The sequence below is a fragment of the Daphnia magna genome, linkage group LG9 (genome assembly GCF_020631705.1).
Source record: "Daphnia magna isolate NIES linkage group LG9, ASM2063170v1.1, whole genome shotgun sequence".
NCBI lineage: Eukaryota > Metazoa > Arthropoda > Branchiopoda > Diplostraca > Daphniidae > Daphnia > Daphnia magna.
The window spans coordinates 8516694-8541484 of NC_059190.1; the positions used below are offsets into that span (position 1 = coordinate 8516694).

At 41.6% G+C, this 24791-nt stretch overlaps 3 protein-coding genes and 2 long non-coding RNA genes across 5 annotated transcripts; 4 read left to right on the forward strand and 1 right to left on the reverse strand.

The window, feature by feature from the left end:
* The first annotated feature begins 977 nt into the window (after positions 1 to 977).
* Positions 978 to 1932, forward strand: LOC116916977. The gene is made up of 3 exons (XM_032922296.2): positions 978 to 1210; positions 1280 to 1617; positions 1685 to 1932. The coding sequence occupies exons 1-3, from the start codon at positions 1037 to 1039 to the stop codon at positions 1716 to 1718; spliced, it is 546 nt and encodes a 181-aa protein (XP_032778187.1). The 5' UTR covers positions 978 to 1036; the 3' UTR covers positions 1719 to 1932.
* LOC116936767 lies at positions 1823 to 5205 on the forward strand. Its single transcript, XM_032943929.2, has 5 exons — positions 1823 to 1834; positions 1922 to 3478; positions 4085 to 4253; positions 4341 to 4430; positions 5090 to 5205. Exons 1-5 carry the CDS (start codon positions 1823 to 1825, stop codon positions 5203 to 5205), a joined length of 1944 nt encoding a protein of 647 aa, XP_032799820.2.
* Positions 5206 to 11609: 6404 nt separating this feature from the next.
* LOC123475883 lies at positions 11610 to 12319 on the reverse strand. The gene is made up of 3 exons (XR_006651429.1): positions 12116 to 12319; positions 11796 to 12050; positions 11610 to 11737 (listed from the first exon to the last, which is right to left on the reverse strand). It is a non-coding gene; the product is annotated as an uncharacterized LOC123475883 (long non-coding RNA).
* Positions 12320 to 12347: 28 nt separating this feature from the next.
* On the forward strand, positions 12348 to 12702 carry LOC123475884. The gene is made up of 2 exons (XR_006651430.1): positions 12348 to 12552; positions 12637 to 12702. It is a non-coding gene; the product is annotated as an uncharacterized LOC123475884 (long non-coding RNA).
* A 462-nt stretch (positions 12703 to 13164) lies between these two features.
* LOC123475683 (mitochondrial fission regulator 1-like) lies at positions 13165 to 14380 on the forward strand. Its single transcript, XM_045178680.1, has 3 exons — positions 13165 to 13197; positions 13250 to 13501; positions 14090 to 14380. The coding sequence occupies exons 1-3, from the start codon at positions 13165 to 13167 to the stop codon at positions 14378 to 14380; spliced, it is 576 nt and encodes a 191-aa protein (XP_045034615.1).
* Positions 14381 to 24791: the final 10411 nt, after the last annotated feature.

Here is a 24791-nt window from a genome sequence, read left to right on the forward strand (position 1 = left end):
CAATATGTCGTCGTCTGCATTCCCACTTGTGTTTTACAATATTGTAAAGTGAGCGTTTGAAACGCAGTAAACATTGGATGGAAAACTTTATTTATGAAACGAGATGTAGACGCGTTTCATTGCAGTGTCAAACCAATATGTTCCTTACAAACTGTGGTAACAAATTGAAATAAAAAATATGAGTGTGGCAAACCAATATGAAATGCATATAGATGTAATTTTAAAAGCTATATGTCAACCACTTTGATGAATATTTCTAAGTCCTTATCGCAGAAAAAGTAAACCAATATGCTGTTTCGTTAACTAGGCTACCCACGGTTTCAAACTGGAGTCACACACACTTAAAAAGGCGCAGAAACTACAAAAAAATGTAAGTGTGTGACACTATTATGAAACCAATATTCCCCGAATAAATCCCCAACACCAACTAGATGAATTTTTATGGTGCTTAAATCTAGTTCTACCTAAAGTTCATATTGGTGTCAGACACCCTCCGAAAAAATGCCATCAACTAGAGGGGAAAATATCATTAAGGAGTGTCCTGCACCCGTTAGGAATGCTCTTGAATCTGGTTTACAAAAATTACCTTTACTCTAAGTAAAAATGAGGCAAAATAGTTCCGTAACACGAGGATCCGAAGAGTATCAAATGCAGCTTTCACATCGCAAATTCAGAAATACGTTAAACGAGGCTTTCCATTTGAAATTCCTCGGTTGCGTGAAACACACCCAATTTGAACCATAAATGAAGGGTTTGAAATAAGTGTTTTACACCACACCAGATCCACACCAAAAAACTCCACTAGGGCAGGGAATTATGGTGTATTTATTGTAAGTTCGAATAAACTTTTGCTCACTTTTGAAATTTGATTGAGCCCCATATCGATTAGCCTATATATATCGATTACTGGATTCAACTTGTTAGTCGACTTTCGAGAGGTGTACAGACGACATAACTGTCACGATTACAATGTCGGAGAAAGTTTCATGTTCCATGTGCTCAGTCTCAATTTCAATAAGACGCCCTAAAACGTTTTATGAACACGTTAAGTTCAGCCATGGTAAATCGGCAGGTTTTCATGTTGTTTGTAAACATCCAGGTTGCGACGGTGTGTACCATTTATTCGCGTCATTTAAAAGGCACTGGAACAAATGCCATCCAGAAACTTCGACAGTTAGACAAAATGCTGCTGCTGTTCAAACCATTAATGGTAAGTGAAGTATATATTTTTTTAATTAAAAGTGTGTAACCCTTTATATCTGTTTAAATTCAAATTCAGACAAGGCTAGTGATCCCGCGTCCATTGAAGATGTGGTTGTTGCTAGTAGTAACACAACTGATGACGTCAGGGCTGGTCTTGAACAATCATCAGCTGAAGATAGGCATGATTTTGATCACGAACAACAACCTTAACATTCTGGCCAGCAAAATTTGGTTCCTGCTCATCGTGAAATTGAATCCCTCCTTTTCACTCCTGGTGCTGCGTTTAGTGAATTTGAATGGGAGGCTGGCTTGCTACTTATATTGCGACAAAGATATTTCCTGGCCTACGAGGCCCTGCTCTTTGTGTCTGAGTCCATCCATGAGCATTATTCAAGAAATATGGCCATCGTTCAGGTAGAACTCTAGAATACATGTAAACTACTTATTCAACGAATCTAACTCCTTTTTTCATTAATTGTAGGAAAAACTTGCTGCCCTATTATCTACTGAAGTAACTGGTAGTACCAAGTTTAAAGCAGCTTTCCTGCGAATCAACCAAGAAGAGCAGCTCACTCGTCATCGACTAGAGAAAATTTGGACAAACTTCTTTCCTACTATTATGCCAAAGTCGGTCATTCTCAATCAAGATGAGCCTTTGTATGAATGGATAAAAGATGAGAAACTTTTTTGAACGAGGTCTTCAAGACAGGGTATGTAGTACCCTTTTTTAGAGTCCTTACAACAGTTTCTGTCAGTAAAAGAAGTGGACAGCGCTGTACTGTCAAGTTTCCAATCTCACACAACCGATATTGAGAATTACTACTCTGATATTTGGGACGGAACTTTTGTTAAAAGTATCCCTAGTTTCATTCGTGAAAATGGTGCAATCCTTTGCTTTCAAATTTACATAAACGAAGTTGAGCTCGCAAACCCTTTGGGTAGTAAAAAGGGTAAACATAAAGTTTCCGTATTTTACTGGGTGTTGTTGAACCTCCCTCCTCAGTTTCGCTCATCCCTGCGTAGCATTCAATTACTTGGGATCGTCAGCTGTGATTTGTTGAAGCAACGTGGGTCTGATGTTTTTTTAAGATCTTTTATAGAGGATTTGATTCGTTTTGAAAATGGTGTAACTCTAACAGTCCGGAACGAAAAAAAAAAGTGGTTTGGTGTTTTACTGAATTTTACTGGTGATATGCCAGCCTACAACTTTGTGGGTGGGTTCAAAGAATGGGTGGGTTTTGCTAAATCTCCATGTAGAACTTGTACTATTCATCGTGACAACTTGGAAACAATTCATTGCGAAATCGATTGCATTTTACGTGATAAATTGTCCCATGAAAAACAAGTTTTGGAATTAGAAATAGTCGATCAAACACAAGCCGCAAGAGATGCTTTGTCTTGTCAGTACGGTGTAAATCGTAGGTGTCCTTTTTCCGTTTTGAGATACTTTTATGCCACTAAATGTTTCATGCATGATCTTATGCACATTTTTTATGAAGGAACTCTAAATCTCGAAACAGCTTTACTGCTTCGAGTTCTCATACCTGATGACTCATACATTATTGCAACAGTTAATTACAACATCTCAACGCTTAAGAGTGGCCGAGAGTTCACATCTCCTCCTCCATTTAGAAAAAGTGAAATATTGGATTCAAAAAAGTTGTCTTTCTCGTCTTCCGAGATGTCATCAGTTGCAATGTGTCTTGCAATTGTTTTGGGGGAATTTGTTAGTAGCGAAAATCCTTATTTTGCAAACTTCCTTCTGCTTCTCGAAATAATGACGTCCCTTCAGTCTTATTCCTTTACTGAAAAGCAATTGGCAGTGCTACAGAAAAATATCGAGATTCACAACAAAAATCATGTGTTTTTATATCCGAAGCCAACTGATTCCGCTGGAAAAGCGATCTTTTCTAAACTACATACACTTATCCATTTTCCCAGCCAAATCAAACAGTTTGGCCCCCCCCGCTTCTCGTGGTGTTTCCGTTATGAGTCAAAGAACGCCCCGTTTAAGAAAATTATGCGAAGGAATTGTAACTTCCATTACGTCCCTTGGACGTTAGCCTCTCACCATCAAAAACTTGTTGGCATGGACATAAGAATTGATGGCGAAGGTCACTATTTTGGTAAATTTGAAGATTATTCAGTAAATGAAAGCCATACCCCTTTTGCTGTGAAATATGCGCGATGGTGTAATATCTTGTGCGACGCTACTCCATTGGGGGAAATTCAAAAATTCAATCCATTAAACAAATCACCATGGCTGGGAGGAAATGTAAAATTGGCACTGTATTTTTGAGACAGTTACCTAATCATTGCAAACAGAAAGTATTTTTTCGAATCGCAGACGCGATTATTTCTGATCACGGCATTTATTTTATCATGGAAGAAATGGAGACTCGTTTATTTTGTCTTGATCGATTTTCTTTTATTGCTGTATCCCAAAAAACATTTTGTGTCGTCGAACGTCATGCTTTATCTTTTGACGCGCCTCTTCACTCATTTGAATACGAAAGCGAATTACATGTGGTCCCAAACTACTATCACATGTTGTGATGAAAATACATTGGTTTGAAAACAAAACTTGATTTAACGTGTTTAGGGATTTACATTTTGCTGCCCCATCTGCTGCCATTTTTAGCAGACAACCAGGCATGTGCTTTTCGTCTAATCGTCTTGTCTGTCGGCTATCGAGCCTGAGGTTCGAAATTCCAGCATGTCGGTAATACGCAAACTATGCGTACAATTTGAGTCACTTAAAAATCCTGTTAGAACAAACTGCGTTAAGTTGCCAGCACCTAGTACGCGAAGGAATTTGGTTATTCTGAAGGAAACTTTGCTAAGACAAATGTTAGATGACATGTCAATTCTTGATTTACAGTTCAACACATCAAAGCTTACACGAGTTGAGGATCTAATCATTTGTAAATACGATGAGGATTTCGGACAACCAATTGAAGTTCATTCAGATGTGGTTTTGTTTGATAAAGACATAGTAATGGTAAGGCTGCGTAAACCTGTAGTTGAATTCAGTGAGTGTGAGGAGCCAGGTCAGAAACTGGTAAGAAAACTTGTTCGAACTTATCTGTAAAGTAGATGTAATGTTAAACACAACTTAAAACTTCTTTCAATTTCAGAAAATGTATCGAACAATGGTGACATCAGTGAAGATGCAGAAAGTACAGACTTTCTTAACAGCAGCTTGGAAGAAGACAGGATGTATACAAGTACACCTTATTCTGTTTCACTAGAACTAACTGGGGCCTCATCAAGCAACAAAAATAAGATTCTTCTTTGTGGAGATAAACTATATTTACTGTTTATTCTATTATTCTTTTCTATACCGTTGACATTGTTACTAACGCTCACGTGCATTGGAGACGTTGTAGCAGAGATGAGATGAGGAGGATGAAAAAATAATTACAATGAAATATGACTTGAGGGAAAGAACACTTTATTTCTGTGTAGATGTGGTGGGGGAGACAATTTTACCGACGTGGTAGAGAGAGAGAGACTAGGGGTACCTTTTACCTCGATACTTGATTTTACACTAAAAAAATTCAAAGGGGGCAAGGGCTTCTTAACGTTAACATAAATTTAAAGGGCCCTTGCCACCTACAATCCTGCCCGTGAGGGCAGCACCGTAGGTGACAGTCAATACCAAGAGAGTGAAGAAATTTTGCCAACGCAAAGAAAGCTCTGAAGCTGAGGACAACAGCACATATGTAGACATTGGTCAGTTGGATGGCAGCATAAACTCACTGAATGATGTAACTGCAAGCAACTCTCGTGTTCCTTGTACGACGCTGACCACTTCGATGAAAAATCCTCTTAACCCCTTTCTCTTAAATATTTCACTTTCCCACATAACAAACGTTATTTTTAGGGCCTTCTGGTTCTAAGACCACTGTAAATAGAAACCATCTCCAAGCCGATTCAGACGGAGAGATAGCCAGAGATCAGGCGACTGAACCGGAAATTTCAAAACAACTAAGTAAATAATTTGTCTTTCATTTGTGGCTGTTGACCGATTTGGTGTTCTATTTTGGGCTAATTCTTTTAATATTGTAACGCACAGCTGACGTAGGGTTATGCAACCTATAGAATTTATCTCATGGTTAACTCCCGAGAGTTAGATAAAACTGATGATTATTAAATGTCACAGGAAGGTTATCACCCAATTACTTAAATTCCTAGAACAGGAGAAAACGTCCATCGATGGTATAAAAGAAGACCACTCGGCTGGATCTGGGTTCCTTCCGTCTTAGTTATTCATATGTGTCAAACTTGTTTAAACCTTGTTTCCCTTATTCTTAGTTTACTCTGTAGTCAATTCTCTTTGATTTCCAAATAAACGGCTCTGACGTCGATTGTCCGTTACATGGTGGAGATGCAGGGTAGGCCTTTTTGGTAAAGCAAGGTAAGACCAAGTTATCTGTGAATCTAGCGTAAAGAAAGAGACTCGGAGGCAGGTACTGTTGAGAGGTCCTTGGAAAGTGTGACCAGCTGGTATAACTACCTTAAATTGCTTGGGCATAGGACCACAGGCTTGACCAAGTTTCTTGTCTATTTTTTGAGATTCACGAATAAGTGGTCTTTTGCTTCTCCTTGTTAATTAGAGCCTACCGTAGGGCCCGTAAAAATTTTGGAAATTGTTAGGTATAGATGAATCCTAGTGAAACTAGGCAAAGTAAGCGAATTAAGGGATTAGAAGCGTCACCCGTCAGTGAACTGAAGGGACGCGCTAAGAATAGTGAAACAGGAGCGAGACCGAAGGAGTCAAAGAAGAAAGGCGTCGAGAAGGAGAGTAGAACGGCTCAAGAGATCGGCCATTCCGTCCAAGGTTCTGGAGCGGAACTTTTAACCCGATCGGAAGCTCAAGTACAAAATCAACACCACGGTGCGGATTTCAAAAACTTGTGCTTCAAAAGAAAGTAAGGGACAGTGGTTTTGGGGAAGAGTCGATTGTCGAAGAAGACGAATCGTATGAGGAAGTGACGGTAGAAAGACGTACTTCCATCTATCCACCTGAACAAGACAGGTTCGAATCATTCGAAGAAGGGATAGAAGAAGCCCCAACAGTCTCATCTAGTGAGTCATCGGTTGCAGAATCAGGAGACGAAGGTGAAAATTCTGAAATTTTCACGAGAACCATCTCCCGAAGCCATGGCTCAACGACAGCTTATTCCGAAATTGAAATACAGAGAGCCGCCGATCTTCTGCGGGAAGAGAAATGAAGACGCTACAGATTGGTTGGAGCGGAACGAAAGTGTTGCAGCGCACAACCGGTGGGGGGACGATGAGAAGCGAGAAAACTTCGGAATGTCCCTAGAAGGAACTGCTAGAAAATGGTTCCTCTCGGCTGGGAACTTTACCCAATGGGAGGATACGCCAGCAGTTGCCGCAGCGGCAGGAGTCCAAGCTGCTCCCGCTGTGGTAGGCTTGCGAACGAAATTTCTTAGGGAATTTCAACCGCAGCACTACACCCGTTATCAAGAAGCAAAACTTCGACAGCGTAAGCAAGGAATCGATGAACCAGGGGAAGACTATTTCTATGACATCATCGATTTATGCCGCAAAGTAGATCCAAGAATGACAGAAGAGGCGAAAGTAGATTACCTATTCAAAGGATTGAAACCTACTTTGTTGGAAAAATGTGGGTCGTCAACCCGGCGACGACTCAAGAATTTTTGGCAGCGCTAAAGCTTCATGCTGAAGCTTTGGAAGTTGCTGCTCGACCAGATTGGGTAGTGAGCATGCTTGGCCCTGATGGGAGAAGACCACCACCCAGAGAAGAAAGAAAAGATGATCTTCGAGATCTGGTATTAGAACTGAAGGCAGAAATAGAAGAGATGAGACGAACTTCTAAGCCTAACAAGCCTTGGGCTGGAAAGGATAGGCCTAAGCCATCGCGCACGACAGATGGAAAACCGATTTGCCATCGTTGTGGAAAGGCAGGACACATCGCACGCGTTTGTCGAACCGATCTAAAGCAAGAGAGTAAAAAGCCAGATTTTCCTAAAGGAGACGAGAGAAGACCAGCCAAAAGAGACGAAAGAAAATTTCCACGAAATGAACAACAAGACGAACCAGCATCGGTCGGAATAGTGTCGACAGATGAAGAGGAAGATAAAGAATCTACCATACTCATTATCCAACCGGCCAAGCTGATTACTGAAGAAGTTGTTTGTCAAGGGATGGAGCTTAAAGCTGTCATCGATACAGTAGCTGTAGTATCTGTAGTATCACCAAGCCTGCGAGAGAAGTTACAAGCAAAATGGGTTTCCTGCAAAGTACCCTCTGTTGTGACAGCCAGTGGACAAAAGGTACTTCCAATGGGAGCAATCGAGATAGAAGTGGAACATCGGGGCATGAAGGCCAAAGGAAAAGTGATTGTCCTTGCCATGAAAAACATTGAATTACTGCTAGGAAATGACTTCCTGAAACAATTCAACAGATTGGAGATAAATTACGATGGTAATGGACCAGACTTGATGTTGGGAAGAATGCCCATCAACATCATCGAAGAAGTGACGTCCACACAAAAGCTGATTACAAAAACTGGAAAAATGTTACCTCCACGAACAATTGTGTCAGTGGAAATTGAACCGGCTAGTTTGCAAGAAAGCACCGGAATGATAGAACCATCAGAACATCTAGCTAGAGTGAAGGGTGTAACGTCAGGAAAAATTTTTGTGTCAACCGTACAACCGTTGGGACAGGTGCTGATGGTTAACTTAAACAACCATCAGACTTATATTCAAGAAGGGACCGTACTAGGACAAATAGAGCCTATAGACTCACCGATCGTAGCTGTGGACGAACGGGAGCAGACAGAAAAGACCGAAGAGAACCACGAAAAAGTTGATGCAATCCTTGTACTGAAGGAAGAAAACATTACGCAAAGAGAAATGGAGCTGATTCCACGTTAAGCTTTTCGAGCACAAATAGCAGAGAACTTCCCACAACAAGAAACAGAAGAATTAGTAGATGTCCTACTAGAGTTCAGTTCCTGTTTTGCGCTGAAAAATAGCGGACTTGGGATGTGTAAGGTAGCCGAACACGAGATTCACACTGGAATGTCAGCACCGGTACATCAAGTTCCTTATAAAAGCGCATGGAAGGAAAGGTCCATCATACAAAAACAAGTAGAAGAAATGCTGGAGAAACAAGTGATCGAACCATCCAACAGCCCTTGGGCAGCGCCAGTGGTTCTGGTAAAGAAAAAGGACGGCAGCTGGAGATTTTGTGTTGACTACCGTCGTCTAAATGCTATTTCGGTAAAGGATGTATACCCATTACCAAGAATTGAAGAGACATTGTCCCGGATGGGCAATGCCTGCATCTTCTCTACAATGGACCTGGAGAGTGGGTATTGGCAAGTACCCATGCATGAAGAACACAAAGCTAAAACGGCGTTCGTAACACCAGATGGCCTTTACCAGTTTCTAGTAATGCCGTTTGGATTGGCATCAGCCCCAGGCACCTTCCAGAGGATGATGGATCTAGTGTTGTCAGGTCTAAGGTGGACGATTTGCTTAGTCTACCTAGACGACATCATCATCTACGCGGGAAGTGCAAGCGAACATCTAGTGCGCATTCGACAAGTGCTAACAGCACTGCATAACGCAGGACTAAAGATTAAACTAGTGAAGTGTCAGTTTGCCGCCCAAGAAGTGAAGGCTTTGGGCCATGTGATTAGCGGAGAAGGCATTCGCCCTGACCCGGAAAAACTAAAAGCTATAGAAAACTTCCCGTCACCAAGCTCGTTTCAGAAACCAGCTGAACAACTGAAGTGCGTTCGCAGTTTTATAGGATTGTGTTCCTATTACAGACGGTTTATTACTCAATTCGCTCACGTAGCTAAGCCCCTGACAGACATGTTCAAGAAGGGAGGAAGCTTCGTGTGGGAAGTGCAGCAAGAAGAAAGCTTCAAGACATTAAAGCAAGCGTTAGTGAAAGCCGCTACACTAGCTTATCCCGATTTCACAAAGCCTTTCGAAATTCACCCAGATGCGTGTGATTACGGTCTTGGGGCAGTGCTGCTACAAAGAGTAGACAACGTAGAAAGACCTCTGGCTTATGCAAGCCGCCTCTTGGCAAAAAGTGAAAATAACTATTCCATAACGGAAAAAGAATGCCTTGCGTTAGTCTGGGCAGTGAAGAAGTTTCGAAGTTACATCTGGGGAATGGAAACCATCTTGGTAACCGATCACCACGCCCTGTGCTGGCTACTCAGCAAAAAGGATTTGGCAGGACGTTTAGCACGCTGGAGTCTTCAACTTCAGGAGTTTCTCCTAAGAATCATGCATCGCAACGGAAGATTGCACACAGACGCAGATGCGCTATCACGCTACCCCGTGAATGTCGTAACAAGTTCAGACGAGGGTTTAACATACATTCTGGCCGCGTTAAGCATCGACCAAGACACTAAGAAAGAATTCCAGCGCGCTCAACAAGAAGAATGGAGCGAAGCGTTTGCCGCCATCAAAAAAGGAAAAGTGTCGGGACGCTATCGAATCAAAGATGACTTGCTGTTCTATGAGAAGATCGTGGACGACGGACGTCTTTTAAAATTATGTGTACCACAGTCGTTTAAAGAGGAAGTTATGCGTTCGTGCCATCATGACATTACCGCAGGTCACCTAGGATTAACGCGTACTTTAGCGAAAGTACGTGCTCGTTATCATTGGTGGGCAATGGCCGAAGACGTAAGTGAATTTGTGCGTAGTTGTCGAGAGTGCCAATCTCGCAAACCTGTGTATCAGCGACCCGCAGGATTTATGGAAGTAAAAAGAACTGAACGCCCGTTCGAGAGACTAGGATTGGATATCCTAGACCCATTTCCACTATCAAAGAAAGGGAACAAGCAAATTATCGTGGCAGTCGATTACGTAACAAAATGGGCCGAAACGAAATCACTTCCGACTGCTGACGCAAACGAAGTAGCGGATTTCCTAGTGAAAAGTATTTTGTTAAGACATGGAGCACCACGTCAATTAACAACAGATCAAGGCCGCTGTTTTACTGCAGAAGTGACACAAAAAGTGATACAGGCGCTCGAAACGAATCATCGTACCACGACAGCTTATCGTGCGCAAGCCAACGGACTAGTGGAACGTTTAAACCATACATTGGCAGACATGTTTTCAATGTACGTGAGTGCTGACCATCGTGATTGGGACGAGTCGTTACCATTTGTAACATTCGCCTACAACACAACCCGGCACGAAACTACGGGAAAAACTCCATTCTACTTGGTCTACGGAAGAGAAGCTGTACTTCCGATAGACGTTACGTTGAATGCAGACCCAAACCCAATACCACCTGTAAATCGTGATTCATCGGAATGGGCAATTCAACGTCTGCAACAGGCTCGACTAGAAGTACAAGCCAGAGCCGCCGCAGTACAACAAAAACAAAAAGAAATCTACGATGAAAATCGTAGAGAAGCAACCATGTACCTACCAAATGAGGAGGTACTGGTCTACAAACCCATTAGAAAAGTGGGCAAGTCAGAGAAACTTCTACATTGTTGGTTTGGACCCTATACAGTGGTGAGGCAAACAACGCAAAGCAATTACGAGCTTCGATTAGGAAAATCACCAAAAACAGAAATTGTGCATGTCGAACGAATGAAACCATTCATTGACATGACTAGTGTTGCACAGTGTACCAAAAATCCAGTGCCTTCTGAAGATTTGCAAGAAAATCAAAATAAGGGGCCAGAAAAAGAAGCATCTGCTAATGCTCAAAATCAAGAACAATCAGAAGAAACAAATACAAGGCCCTCAGAAGAAAATGGTGCACAGTCAGAAACTGCAGAAACAAATACTGACGTACCAACCGTACCGCCAACAAGACAAGGAAGACAAGAAACCGTGCAAATGGCAAGAGCAGAAAACGCAGGCATACGAAGATCTGCTCGCATAGCTCAAAGAAAAACAGTGATGTTGACCCTACCTTTGATGCTGCTGCTTTCCGTAATGTCAGGACCAACAACTTCCAAAGAGATACTCGCCTATCAAGGCGTTATCTTCAAATCTGAAGGAGAGATAGCCTTTTCAGACTCTGAGTGGGTAGTCGTCACCGACTTCACATTCAATCCTTTAGCAACCGTCATTAAAACTCTACATGATGTATTAGAAAGAAAGGTCAACACTCTGAACTTCAGATACGAAGGTCCAAACGACGGGTTTAAAAAACGGATAAAAGAAGAAGTCGAGGAACAAGCACGAGCAGAATTAAAAAACCTGAAAAAGAGTCAAGAAAGACTTAGAGAACTAAAACAAGCAGTAAATATAGGCAGTACCCGTAAGAAAAAAAGGCCTAATCGATGGAGGAGGAAAAGTTCTCAATTGGATCTTTGGGGTGTCAACTGAAGAAGATCTAGAACACATCAACAATCATGTTGAAAAGTTATCAACAGAAACCACTTCAATCGCTCACGCATTGGAAGTGCACGCGTCACTAATCAACGAGACGCTTTGGGAAACAAAATCAACGTCGAACGCCGTTGAAGAACTGCAAAACGCTTTTGAAAAACTAGAACGTGAGGCGTGGAAAACAGATCACAAAATTGATGGAATTACCCAAGAAGTTGAAAAACATGAAATAGCCAGAGCAGCCATTGAAAACACCTTTCGTGAAATCAAGTCAGCCTTGGCATGGCTGGACGAATCGATTGAAGATTTTGCCGTCGGCCTAACAACAATGGCAATGGAAAGACTTCCAGCACTACTTTTCCCACCTATGCAAATCCAAGCAGTGTTAAAAGAAATAAAAGCAATTTTGCCATCTGGATGGTCATTGAGCCCTTCTATTCAAATGGGAGACACCTGGCAAGTCTATAAAGACGCAAAAGTAGCTGTGGCAGCAATTGAAGACAATTTAAGAATTTTCATTCACTTACCTGTGTTCGAGTTCCCATTTGGATTCACTCTATACGAGGTAATAAGCTTGCCAAGACCAACGAAAAACGCCACCCAAGGGGCACAGTTTCATCCGTTACCGGCATTCTTAGCTGTGGCAAACGATAGACAAGCGTTTACCGAATTGTCAACACACGAAGCACATCGCTGCATGATGACAACCACGTCGATTTGCCCTATCAGCAAAGCAATAAACAAAAGGCATAGTGTGGCGGGGATATCCCAGATACCCCGCTGGCATTACGACAAGTCCCTTTTCCCCCTGCTAGATGTCACGACTGGTGACACCCCTTATCTTCTGCCCTCACCCTCTCTCGACAGACTGGTTCGAACTGTCAAGCTGGAAACATTGCCCCATTTCTCTTGCTGGGATATTGTGTAATACGGGTGCCGTGCTAGGCCCCGTCGTGTGAAAAAGGTACTAAGATTGATTAGAAGTACATTTGATTGTCCTGTAGATTGTTGTATTTCGATTTTGTGAAAGTCTTGCTTGTGTGTCTAGAAAGACAAACCCTCGTTAATTAACTAGCGTCTGAATAAAATAGGCTTGTGGGCCTTTATCCCGCAACAATTGGTGTCAGAAGAGGGATACTGGCCTCAGAAAAGATTCACACTCGTGAACTGCTCGCAGAACCATCGCCGTGGATTAATTATATTTTTGTTCTTTGCTCAAATCGTATTTAAAAAAAAAAAAAATTTGTTTTTTTTTGTATTGTTTTTTCTTCTTATTCTTTTCTCTTGCTAATATTTGATTTTCGGGTTCGCTAATTTTGTCTAGTCGCCGGGGGCGATAGCGTGGTCTTGCGCAAAATCATTTTGTTGCCGGTGGCTATAGCGTGGTCTTGCGTAAAATCATTTTGTTGCCGGTGGCTATAGCGTGGTCTTACGTAATTTCTCTTTTTGCCAAGGCGATAGTGTGGTCGCCCAGACACTTTTTTTTTCCTTTTTTCTTTCTCTCGCCTTTATTCGTCCCTGCTTTCGAATCATTCTATTTTTTTAATTTTATTTATTTTATTTTTTTTTTGTATTTATGCCACCGAAACGGGTTGCTGTAGTTGCTCCAGTAGATTATCATATTAGGACGCGAAATGCCTCGAGAAATTTGATCCCAGTAGTCGTTACGCCTCGATAGCGATTCAGAAAGTGAAGAGAGGCCTTCGCGACGATTAAATTTTGACATCTCGCCTGTTAGAGAAGAGCCGGAGCAAGTAAACGTACCGGTAAACATGGATCCCGACCTAGCCCAGGCTCTCGCAAATTTTGCAAATGGCGCTGCTCAGGATCGGGCACAGTATCAGGGGCGTCACGATGCATTAATGAATCTTCTGGCGGCCCAGCAACAAGAAAGTGCAGCTTTGCGTGCACTGGTAACTGCTCAGCAGCAACAAGCAGGGGCGGCGCTTGCACATGTAAATAATGCAGTTGTAGAGTCAATCCCCATGTTTGAGGGTAAAGTGGGAGAGTCCGGTAGACACTGGGTCCGTATCCTCAATCAGGCCGGAGATGTAGAAGGGTGGACAAACGCACAGAAGCGACAAGTCGCCGTGAGGCGTCTAGGAGGAATTGCCCTTCAGTGGCATTTGCAATCGGGCGCCAATAATCCGAATTGGCAAAACTGGTCCAATGCGCTGGGGACTAACTTTACACAACGTTTATCACCATCGGAGTGGTATAAACTGATCGAGGAAAGGGTCCAGAAAGCGGGGGAACCAGGGATCGCGTATGCAGTGGAAAAATCTCGTTTGCTTGATCTTTCCCCCCATGTTTTGACTAATGCGCAGAAGGTGTCATATCTGATAGGTGGGTTGGCGAATTGGCAGCACGTGGCGGCCATGATGAATGACACGCCGGCAGACGTCGACGAGTTCATGACGAGGTTAAGAGACCTCGAGACGTTATTCTCTACATTGCGGCCAAATGTGTCCCCCTTCCCCCCAAATAATCCGTTTTTTCAGCCGTCTACGTTGCCACCAGTGCCGATGCATCCACCACCGGTTCCGACACCCCTTCCTCCTGCAGCACCACACATTGATGTCGGATCGGCACTGCTGTCAATGGGAAAGCAGATCGCTGGATTGACGGAACGACTGAATGGATTGACGCTGGGAGGAGGCCAGCGCCAAATGCAGCGCCAGCCGGATAATCGCAGCTGCTTTCAGTGTGGAGCGATCGGTCACATCAAGAGAAATTGTCCTCGAGGGGCGGGAAACGGCCAGGCCCCGTCGGCTGGCCCAGGCCAGCGCTGACGGGAGAACACATTGATGAGTCGTCCCGACCAACTCAACTGCCTGTCATCCGCGTTTACATCCAAGGAGTTGGTGAGACAGACGCCTTGCTGGACACAGGATCCAGCATAACAACAGTAAGGTTACCAGTAGTAAGACGAATTGTTAAGAATAAAGGCATTCGTATTCTTCCAGGGATAAGGGGAATAGATAATAAGGTTGTAAGAGTAGTAGATGAAATTCCTTTACAAATTTGTTTTAAAGACACTAGAGTGTTTCTTGAAAAGGTCGCAGTTGTTGAAATGGCCCCCTTTCCCTTGATTTTGGGCGTAGATTGGCTGGTGAAAGCCAATATAAATTTAATCTGTAAGGATAATCAAATTGTTCCAGTGTTCATAAAAGATGTAGAAGAGGAAGCTGATATTGACAAGACCAACACATCGATTTCGGAAGAAGTAAACAGATCACTGCCGTCAGAAGAATTTTTTCAAGATTTGGCTAAAGATTTGCCGGTGGTGCGACGGAAAGGATCCGTTAGATTTAGCGTGAAGAAAGCCGTTGAAGTTCCGGGCGAATCGCTCCGGATGTTAAAAGGATCAGTCCCAATTGATTTCACCGGAACGGGCATCGTGCGGTTCGGATTTTCAGCAGAGCCCTCAAAAACCTGGGTGGTACCTTCCGCCTTAGTTTCGTTCAAGAATGGGAGGGCCAGGGTCCCATTGTTGAATTTGGAATCAAAGCCGGTAATAATAAAGCGGAGAAATTGTGTAATTTTCATTGATATTGATTTAGACGCTCAAATTGCCGTCGTTCCAACGGAACAGAAAGAGGAAAAGGATTCAAATGACGGAGTAGCAAGGCCAGTGCGAATGAGTTGCGCTGCAATTAGAGGATATTTACGAGCGACAATTCGTGAGGACGTAAATACGGGACCTAATCTATCGGGAGCCGAGAAGGAAAAAGTCTTCGAATTGCTGGACCAGCATCGTCGCTGTCTCCCTTCTGAAGAGACCCAGCTAGGCAGAGCGATGGAGATCCAGCACAACATCGATACCGGTAACTCTCGTCCAATCACTAGCCGCCCGTATAGGATTTCACAGTTTGAAAGAAAGGTAATCTCAGAAAAGGTGAATGAGATGCTAAAGGGTGGAGTAATTCAGCCCTCCAATAGCCCGTGGTCATCACCTGTAGTTCTTGTAAAAAAGAAATCCGGCGAGTATAGATTTTGTATTGATTATAGAAGGTTAAATGCTGTTTCTAAAAGGGATGTTTATCCGCTACCACGGATAGACGATGTTTTTGATAGACTCGCCGGCGCAAAATATTTTTCCACGTTAGATCTTGCTAGTGGATACTGGCAGGTACCAGTTGCGGAGAAGGACCGTAAAAAAACTGCTTTTGTAACGCCCGATGGGCTATTTGAGTTTAAAAGAATGCCGTTTGGCTTGGCAAATGCGCCGGCCACATTCCAGAGATTAATGGATCAGGTGTTAAACAGGCTCAAATGGACGGTATGTCTCGTCTATCTAGATGACATTCTTGTGTTTGGTAAAACTTTTGAAGAGCATCAGAGTAGGTTAAACTTGGTTTTGACAGCCCTGGGCGAGGCCAACTTAATCCTTAATATGAAAAAGTGTCTTTTTGCAGCAGATGAAGTTAATCATTTAGGTCACATCGTCAAAGCGGATGGAATAAGGCTGGATCCGGAGAAAGTAAGTGCCTTGGAAAGGATGGAAGTAAATTCGGTGAAGTCACTAAGGGCCTTCCTGGGCCTTGCATCATACTATCGAAAATTTATCCCTGAATTTTCACGTCTGACTGCTCCGCTCGTGACTCTGCTGAAAAAGAATGCCAAGTGGAATTGGGAGGAGAGGCAGAAGAAGGCCGTTCGTGCCCTTGTCCGTCTATTATCGGCAGAACCAGTGTTGGTGCATTTCGACGAAAACCTTCCAACTGAGATCCATACGGACGCAAGTCATTTCGGATTAGGAGCCGTCCTTGCTCAAAAAGTGGACGGAGAGGTAAAACCGGTTGCTTTTCTTAGTAGAGCGTTGTCTGATGCTGAATCCAGGTATCATTCAAATGAGCTGGAATGCTTGGCCTTAGTATGGTCATTGAAAAAATTTCGGTGTTATGTGTATGGACGACCTTTTACCGTCCGTACAGACAACTCCGCAGTAAAATGGTTGTGGGACAAGAAAGAGTTGTCGGGGAAATTTTCAAGGTGGATGTTGAGCATTCAAGAATATGATTTTAAAATTGAGCATGTTAAAGGTAAAAACAATGTGGTCGCTGATGCTCTCTCGAGGAATCTTGGCGGAAAAGAGGAATGCCGGACATCCTCGACAGAACATCGCGTTAGCTGTATATTAAAATCTGATGGATATACAGCCAAAGAACTTGCATTTTTGCAGCAAGTGGACAAAGAATTACGCCCAATTACTAACAGAATCCTAACTAACAGAAAAGATCCTGATTTTGCTTTAAGAAAGGGGGTAGTGTATAAAAAGAGTAAAAGTAACGTGGGTAGGAAATTGCTTTTGCTGGTACCCTCAATTTTACGTAGAGATTTAATAAGTAAATGTCATGATGAGCCGCAAGCTAATCATTTTGGTATAGAGAAAACTTTGGCTCGAGTAGTAGAAAATTATTGGTGGCCACGGATGGAGTCGAGTGTGCGCGCATATGTGTTATCATGTATCCATTGTCAATTTCACAATGTTCCTCCTGGAGCCCCTGTTGGCTTTCTGAATCCCATCCCCCCACCTACTAGACCATTCGAGACCATCGGAATCGATCATCAAGGCCCGTTGCTGGAAACTCAATCTGGGAATCGTCATATTCTATTCGCCATTGACTATCTCACCAAATGGGTGGAGGCGGTTGCTGTGCCAAGTACAGCCACGTGTCACGTGATAAAGCTACTTAAGGAGCAGATCATAAATCGACATGGGGTGCCGAGCAGAATGATTTCTGACCCCGGATCGGCATTTACTAGCGGTGAGCTAGCCATGGAGCTGGACAAATGGAAGATTCGCCACGTCATCGCCACTGCAGAGCATCCCCAAACAAACGGGTTGGTGGAGAGGCTTAACCGCACAGCCGCCAGAGCCATTGCTGGATTTATTTCCCCTACCCATCGAGATTGGGACGAGCGGCTGTCGGATGCTGTATTCGCCATTAACTCTGCCAAACAGTCAACAACGAAGCATTCGCCGTTTCAGCTTGTCTATGGACGACTCCCCAATAGACCGGATAACAACCTGTTTGAGTGGCCAGAAGATGGACGAGTGTCAAGGAGAAAGTTCATCAAACGCGTGGAACAATTGAGAAAGGCGGCCAGATTTAACATTATCCGCCGTCAGGACAGAACAAAAATGCTTTGCGAGCGCTCGCAGAAAGGCATCGAAGCCGTATTATCAAGGTGACCTTGTTCTAGTGCGTCGGATGTTAAAAAAAGGATTGACAAAGAAGTTCTTGCCAAAATATATCGGGCCATTCCAGATTGTAAAGAAAGTGGCAGAAACCACTTATCTAGTGGAAGAGTTGCCATCTAGAAGAAAGAGGAAAGTGGTACGAAGGTTTAACGCTCATGTTGTGCAATTAAAGCCATTTCGAGCGAGAAGTGACGAGTGGCATGTGAGTGAACTCGACGAACCAACCGAAAGTGAAAACGACAATGAAAATAGAAGTGAAAATGAAATGTCTCAAGTTACCGTTGATCCAGTCATGGAAGAAATTCCAGCCCAGCATGTACCTGCCCCTGAATTCCCAAATCGCCCGCCAGTGAGGACAAGAAGCGGACGAATTTCCCGTCTCCCCACTATCCTCGAAGGTTTTGATTTGAATTAATGTGGTGTAATCTGTTTTTGGAATTAACTTTTCGATTTGTTTTGTTTGTTTTTTGTTGTTTTTGTTAGTTTTTTTTTTTTTTTTTTTTTTTTTGTTTTTTTTTTTGTTTTTGTTTTTTTTGTTGTTGAATTTAAATAGGGCTTTGCTCCAACCACCCATAGTTTCCCCCATCCGTGAGCTATTTTGTTTAGTTTTGTTTGATCTTGATTTTGAATCTCCCACGCAGAAGGAGGAATTGAATGCATGAGAAGGGAATGGTAAAAGTTTGTTTGTTGAATGGGTTGGGTATAGCTTGGTTATAAGTTTAGTTTAGTTTATCAGATTATTATTATTATTTTTTTTTATTATTATTTTTTTTCTTTCTCTTTTTTTTTTTTTTTTTTTTTTCAAGATCGAAGATTTTTTTAGTAAGAAACATTTATTTCGTGTGGGATTTGTTATGAGTGTTCAGTGCCTTTTAGCACGGGTGAAATTATTGTTGGTGTTATGTATTGTTTATTATGTATGTGAATCGTGAAAAAAGTCACAGGCCAGGAAAGGCCGAATGTGGCGGGGATATCCCAGATACCCCGCTGGCATTACGACAAGTCCCTTTTCCCCCTGCTAGATGTCACGACTGGTGACACCCCTTATCTTCTGCCCTCACCCTCTCTCGACAGACTGGTTCGAACTGTCAAGCTGGAAACATTGCCCCATTTCTCTTGCTGGGATATTGTGTAATACGGGTGCCGTGCTAGGCCCCGTCGTGTGAAAAAGGTACTAAGATTGATTAGAAGTACATTTGATTGTCCTGTAGATTGTTGTATTTCGATTTTGTGAAAGTCTTGCTTGTGTGTCTAGAAAGACAAACCCTCGTTAATTAACTAGCGTCTGAATAAAATAGGCTTGTGGGCCTTTATCCCGCAACAATAGGGAGCCAAGCTGCGCAATGGCATTGTTTCTAAAAGATGAGAAAAGAAGCCGCGTACAATGTTCAACGAAATTGTCTCCATGGACCGGACAACAAACTGTATACCTGGGACACCGAAGATGGGGATACACCTCAGCACAAGAAATGACAATCACCATAACTTGTCCAAACAACAGAGGAAAAACTAACACAGTGATTAAACGTGAACCTTTTGACGTGTTTGAAGTTCCAACAACATGTACGGCGTACACAGAAGATTGGATTTTTCAAGCAAGCTTCAAGAAGAACGTTAAACATTCGTTGAACAACGTTACACTACCGCCTCTATCCGAATTGGAAAATGCAGACCTCATTCCACAAGAGTATGAAACGCGGAATATGGAAACGGCAGAGCCAGAAATGAGAAAATGGAAAAATAGGCCTCAGGCAACAAGCAAGGCCTCAATACAAAGCCGCGTTACTCTTATGGGGGAACATTTACGGATAATAGAAGAAGAAGAAAAACAAAGAAAGAACACCGAACGTACAATCAACGTCCGGTATCCCTTCGAAATTATCGCTGCTATAGCCACACTGTTTCTCAGCCTGGCAATAGCACTATTTCTTAGCAGACGTCAAAACAAAGTTGTTCTGTCAAATCTGACTAAACGAGTGAATGAACTCGAAAGTCGACTGAAAAAACACGAAGAGGAAGTTGAAGAGCAGCTGTAAAATGTTCTTCATACGTCAGCAAATCTTTTTTTCTCTTCTTCCCTCTTCTTGCTTCTTAAACTTTATATTCCGATTCTCATTTTGAATGTTCTTATAGTATAGGCATAGGAAAATTAAAAGAAAAATATTTCTTTTGATATAGAATTGAATTCTACTGTTAAAATGTTCTTTTTGAAAAATTTTTAGACTAAATGTTCCAAATGTTATCAGTAGAAATAGGGAATTCCCTAAAATAACCCCAATATGAATGTTTCTTTCAAATAACTAGAAAATAACATAGTTATTTTGAGCTGTGCTAAAATTGTATTGCAATCGGGACGAGTTGCAGTCTGAGAGGGGGGATGTAACGCACAGCTGACGTAGGGTTATGCAACCTATAGAATTTATCTCATGGTTAACTCCCGAGAGTTAGATAAAACTGATGATTATTAAATGTCACAGGAAGGTTATCACCCAATTACTTAAATTCCTAGAACAGGAGAAAACGTCCATCGATGGTATAAAAGAAGACCACTCGGCTGGATCTGGGTTCCTTCCGTCTTAGTTATTCATATGTGTCAAACTTGTTTAAACCTTGTTTCCCTTATTCTTAGTTTACTCTGTAGTCAATTCTCTTTGATTTCCAAATGAACGGCTCTGACGTCGATTGCCCGTTACAATATTGTTAACAGAATCCCGTGTTCCACTTACGCTCCCCCAAAAAGGTTCTGAATCTTGGGAGATTAACCCACAACTTGTTCTGGCAATTAAAAACAATTCGTTGCTTTTGCACCAAAATCAATTCATTGCAGTTTGTGTGATGCATTTCAAAAGGACTCAGCTCTTAGGTAACAAGGGTTTGTACCGAAGGTACGCCGACATGATTGTGACGAAATACGACGTTCTGAGAGACCACGGCCCGATCTCATATGTAATTTTATACATATCTTTTTGTGTAATTGTTTCCTTTGTTAAATATTGCGTTATCTATTGCAGGTAACTGTCAAAAAAAGGTGATTCGTGCCATTAATAACCGTTTAGATAGTCAACAACATGGAGCACGTCGCAAGCTGGCCAGGAATCAAAAGAAGCATGCCAAAAAATAACAGGCGGCCGCTGTCACAGCAAACGATGTTCTTGATGCTAGCAATAGTATCCAACCATCAGGAGATGATATCGACGACGAGCACCCCAACAACGATTTGGTGAATAAGGAAAAAGAAAAAAAAAATTGAAGAGTTTAAGGCTAGAAGAGAAATTGTCAATTCAAAAAAAAAGTTGTCGACAAAGGCAATGTTGGAAAAAATCCCGAGTTACAACAATTTTGAAATTGTAAAGTGCTTTTAGTCCCTAGTAATTCTCCAGTAGCTAACATTTTTTTTTCTTTTTCGTCCAGGTCTATGAAGATTTTGCTAGAATGGAGCCAATGTGTGATCTTGGTATAGATAAATTTTGTGAAAACTTTGATGAACTTATTACCAATTTTCGCCAGTTTCTTTCGAAACGAAAAAATGGAGGACATACTTTTTCAAATGGAAATCGTGGAGATGTAGATGTGATACTTACAATCAATAGTTTGTGCTCAACAAAGCGTGGGGTTTCAGATTCTACACCGGTTATTCAAAAACGTCAGGTTGGTAAGCCTTTTGAGCCTAATTACAATGGCCTTACTCCCAGTGCAATGTTGTTTTTTGAGGGCGATGATGTCCATTCCATGTTAATTTTTGGCGGGGGGTGTTGAATTTCAAAAACATCCAAACTAAGAGTGTGTGCATTGCTTTGTTGAATCTGTTGGCAACGTAGTACGTCATTGATCGAGATTACGCAGCCGCCTACTCTGTTCTCGCCATTATCGATGTTAAATGTTTGACCAAAGATAATCCCAAAAAGAAGTCGAGAGTTAAAATTCCCACTTGTCTTAAAGACTTCTTAAATAAGTTCAACAATTTTATCGTAGACGAAGTTGCGGAGTCTTTGGCGTTAGAAAATTCCGAAAGTGATCGTGATTCCGATTAAGTTTATCATTCTTGTTATTTGAGTATCGCTCTCAGTCCCGCTTATTATAATAATGGTGGTTCCTTTTTAAATGCTGCTGCCTCGGTGAAGTGATGCCATCAACCCAAGTCAGTACTGTCAGTCAAGTCTCATGCTGTGTATAACGTGTCATACTATAATGTAATCTGGAACTGTTCTTCATGGAAATAAACATGAAATTTTTAATCGTGGGCCTATTCATTGGATTTCATTATGAAGCAGGTTAATAGTTTAATAGGTTGAATGGCAAGTAGGCTAGCAATAGCCACAATGTGCAAGTAGGTAATGTATGAGGTAAGTAGGGACAATTTTGCAAGTATGTTGGAGGTTTTTCTGGCACATACTTACATGCTTAATCGTTACTTACAAATATAAGTATGAAAAAAATATTTAAGTATCTTAAGCTCGTAAGCAGTTTCGTCTTGTAAGTAATCCTGGCCCACTTAAGTATGTTACGTTAAGTACTCTACCGCTGCTGTGTATTTCTACTGAAAATTTCCAGTCCTATTTCTCCATCCTGTTTCGGTTTGGTCCTATTTCACTGGTTACCACTGCAACTGCAAAACCTACAGTGCCTTCGACGACAACATCAACTACTACGTTTTCAATGACAACTACGGCCACAACCACAACTCAATCAACAAGTCCAACGACAAGACAGCATACAACAACTGATATAGCTAATGAACCTCCAGTCACGAAAGGTCAAACAATTCACACCATTCAACAATCATTTCTCCATGGAGGACATAGGAATAGAAATCATTGACATTGAACAACCAACTAATCAAAATATACCTGAAGCAGCATCTTTAACGATGGAGCAGGTGCCAGAGGCACCAATAAAAGAAGAAACTCCGGAAAATGGCTTACCCAAAAACATAGATGAATTCAACGACAAAATTAAATTCGAGATCACAAAAATGTACGAGCAATAAAAAATCAGCATTAAAACTGAACACGAGAACAAGCTCGCTTAAGAAATCCGCGACCTTTCTGCCAATTTTCTACGATAAAGAGAAACCAAGCTGTGATTTTAGCCGAAGGTAACGGCATTCTCGCTGCGTCAACGATTGGACTTCCAATTTGCTCGAGGCTACAAGGCTTTGGACAAAAATGACACTTCAACAATGAAAAGCAAAAAGGATCTTGATCTCCGCAACAGAATCAAAATGTGGATTTCAGCCATACCTACGAAGATAAAAACTGCACAATTGGAGTAGACGGAGGGTCTATTCATCCTTACTCCGATTGTTTCTGGAAAACTCATTTAGTAAATTTAAATGGATTCCCGCTCACCTGGGAAATCAACAGACGATTGGACGACAACAGAGATTGGATAAAACAAAAAGCAAATATCCACATACCAAACCTGGACCTCTTCTTCACAGAATTTGAAGAACTACACCTAAACGACTTCGACTATGGACTGAAATGACATTCAGCACACGAAACAATGGAAATGGAACAATTGAATATTCTGAACGATATCGCAGGATGCAAGATTCAGAAGCAAATTCAGTGTCTGATATAGTAATGTCAGAAAAACAAGATAACCAGATCGGTACCATGTTTTCATGGTTCGACACATAAAAAATTTTTATTCTCTCTATTATCGGATTTATTGCATTCCTCATATGCCTACGCATATTTCTAATATATGCGACCCATACACAAGAATCATGGAAAGAATCCGTCAAACTAGAAGACTGAGAAGATACGGAATCAACCTGGAAGAAGCTCACTAGTTAACCTCAATGATTATGAATTCAAACACTTAAGCAACAAAAGAAATTATAGAACAACCATTCAATAGAATAGTCGCACCAATACCACTTACCATGGAAATAATTGCACAAACGCACCCTGCCCAACCAAGCGCACGGCAACAACGAATTATTTATCCCAAAGTGGAAGAAGATTGGGAAGTGGATCAACCTCGCAGATGCACAAGAAAACACACAACGTGCACTTGCGTTGTGGGTTAGGGAATAGTATGGGAAGACTTTTGCAGATGCTCAACGGAAGCTGAATCTAAAAGTAAGTAGGGGAGAACGGGGTCAACTTGGACACGGTTCATATTGGACAAAGACCCTAAGTGCTACATGTTATGGAAAAATTGTTTTTTTTAATATTTTTGTATAGACTGCAATGTTTAACGTTCTAGAAAAAATATTGATTAAAATCGAATCATTATTGTTCTTGTTATCGCAGAATTAAAAAAATGGCCCTGTTTGATGTAATATTCTTCCCTATTACTGTAAGCATTTTTAAAGTGAAAAACACTACAAATGAATAAAATAATGATATGTGAAATAGCCAATTCATTTCTTTGATGATTGATAAAAAACTTAAATTTTAATGCCTTTCCAGTGTTAAGTTATTAACCAAATACTAAATAGCACCGGGTTGGGTCATTTTGGACACAAAATTTTGGGGTCATATCGGACAACTTCGATATTGGAGTGGGAGGTGCTTGTGGAGAAGCCATATACGCCCGTTTGACAAATCGATACTCGATACTCTGTTAAGCCCTCCCATTTTACTCTACCCGCCTACAAATTGTCCATTTCAGCCCCCTATTTCGTAAAAATGACATAACTCTCTATTTTTCATTTCTATTGCAAATATTTCAATATGAATGAATAAAATATTGAATAAGCAGTCTACCCATATTTTTTTAAAATTTATTTTATGTCTCCTTATGAGGAAAACTGGCAGTGTCCAATCTCACACCGTCCCTGTCCAGTTTCGCCCCGCCGTTTAAATAAAAACTAAAAAAACCTGACTTCATTAAAACCCTTATAACTCGTTTATTTTAAAACTTAAAAATTACAAAAAAATTGTGGAGTTACCCAAGAAGGTGCTGCACCATTAACTAAAAATAAATATTAGAAAAAGAACATAGAAATCTAAATATAGAGGAAAGAAATTTTTTGACCCCGT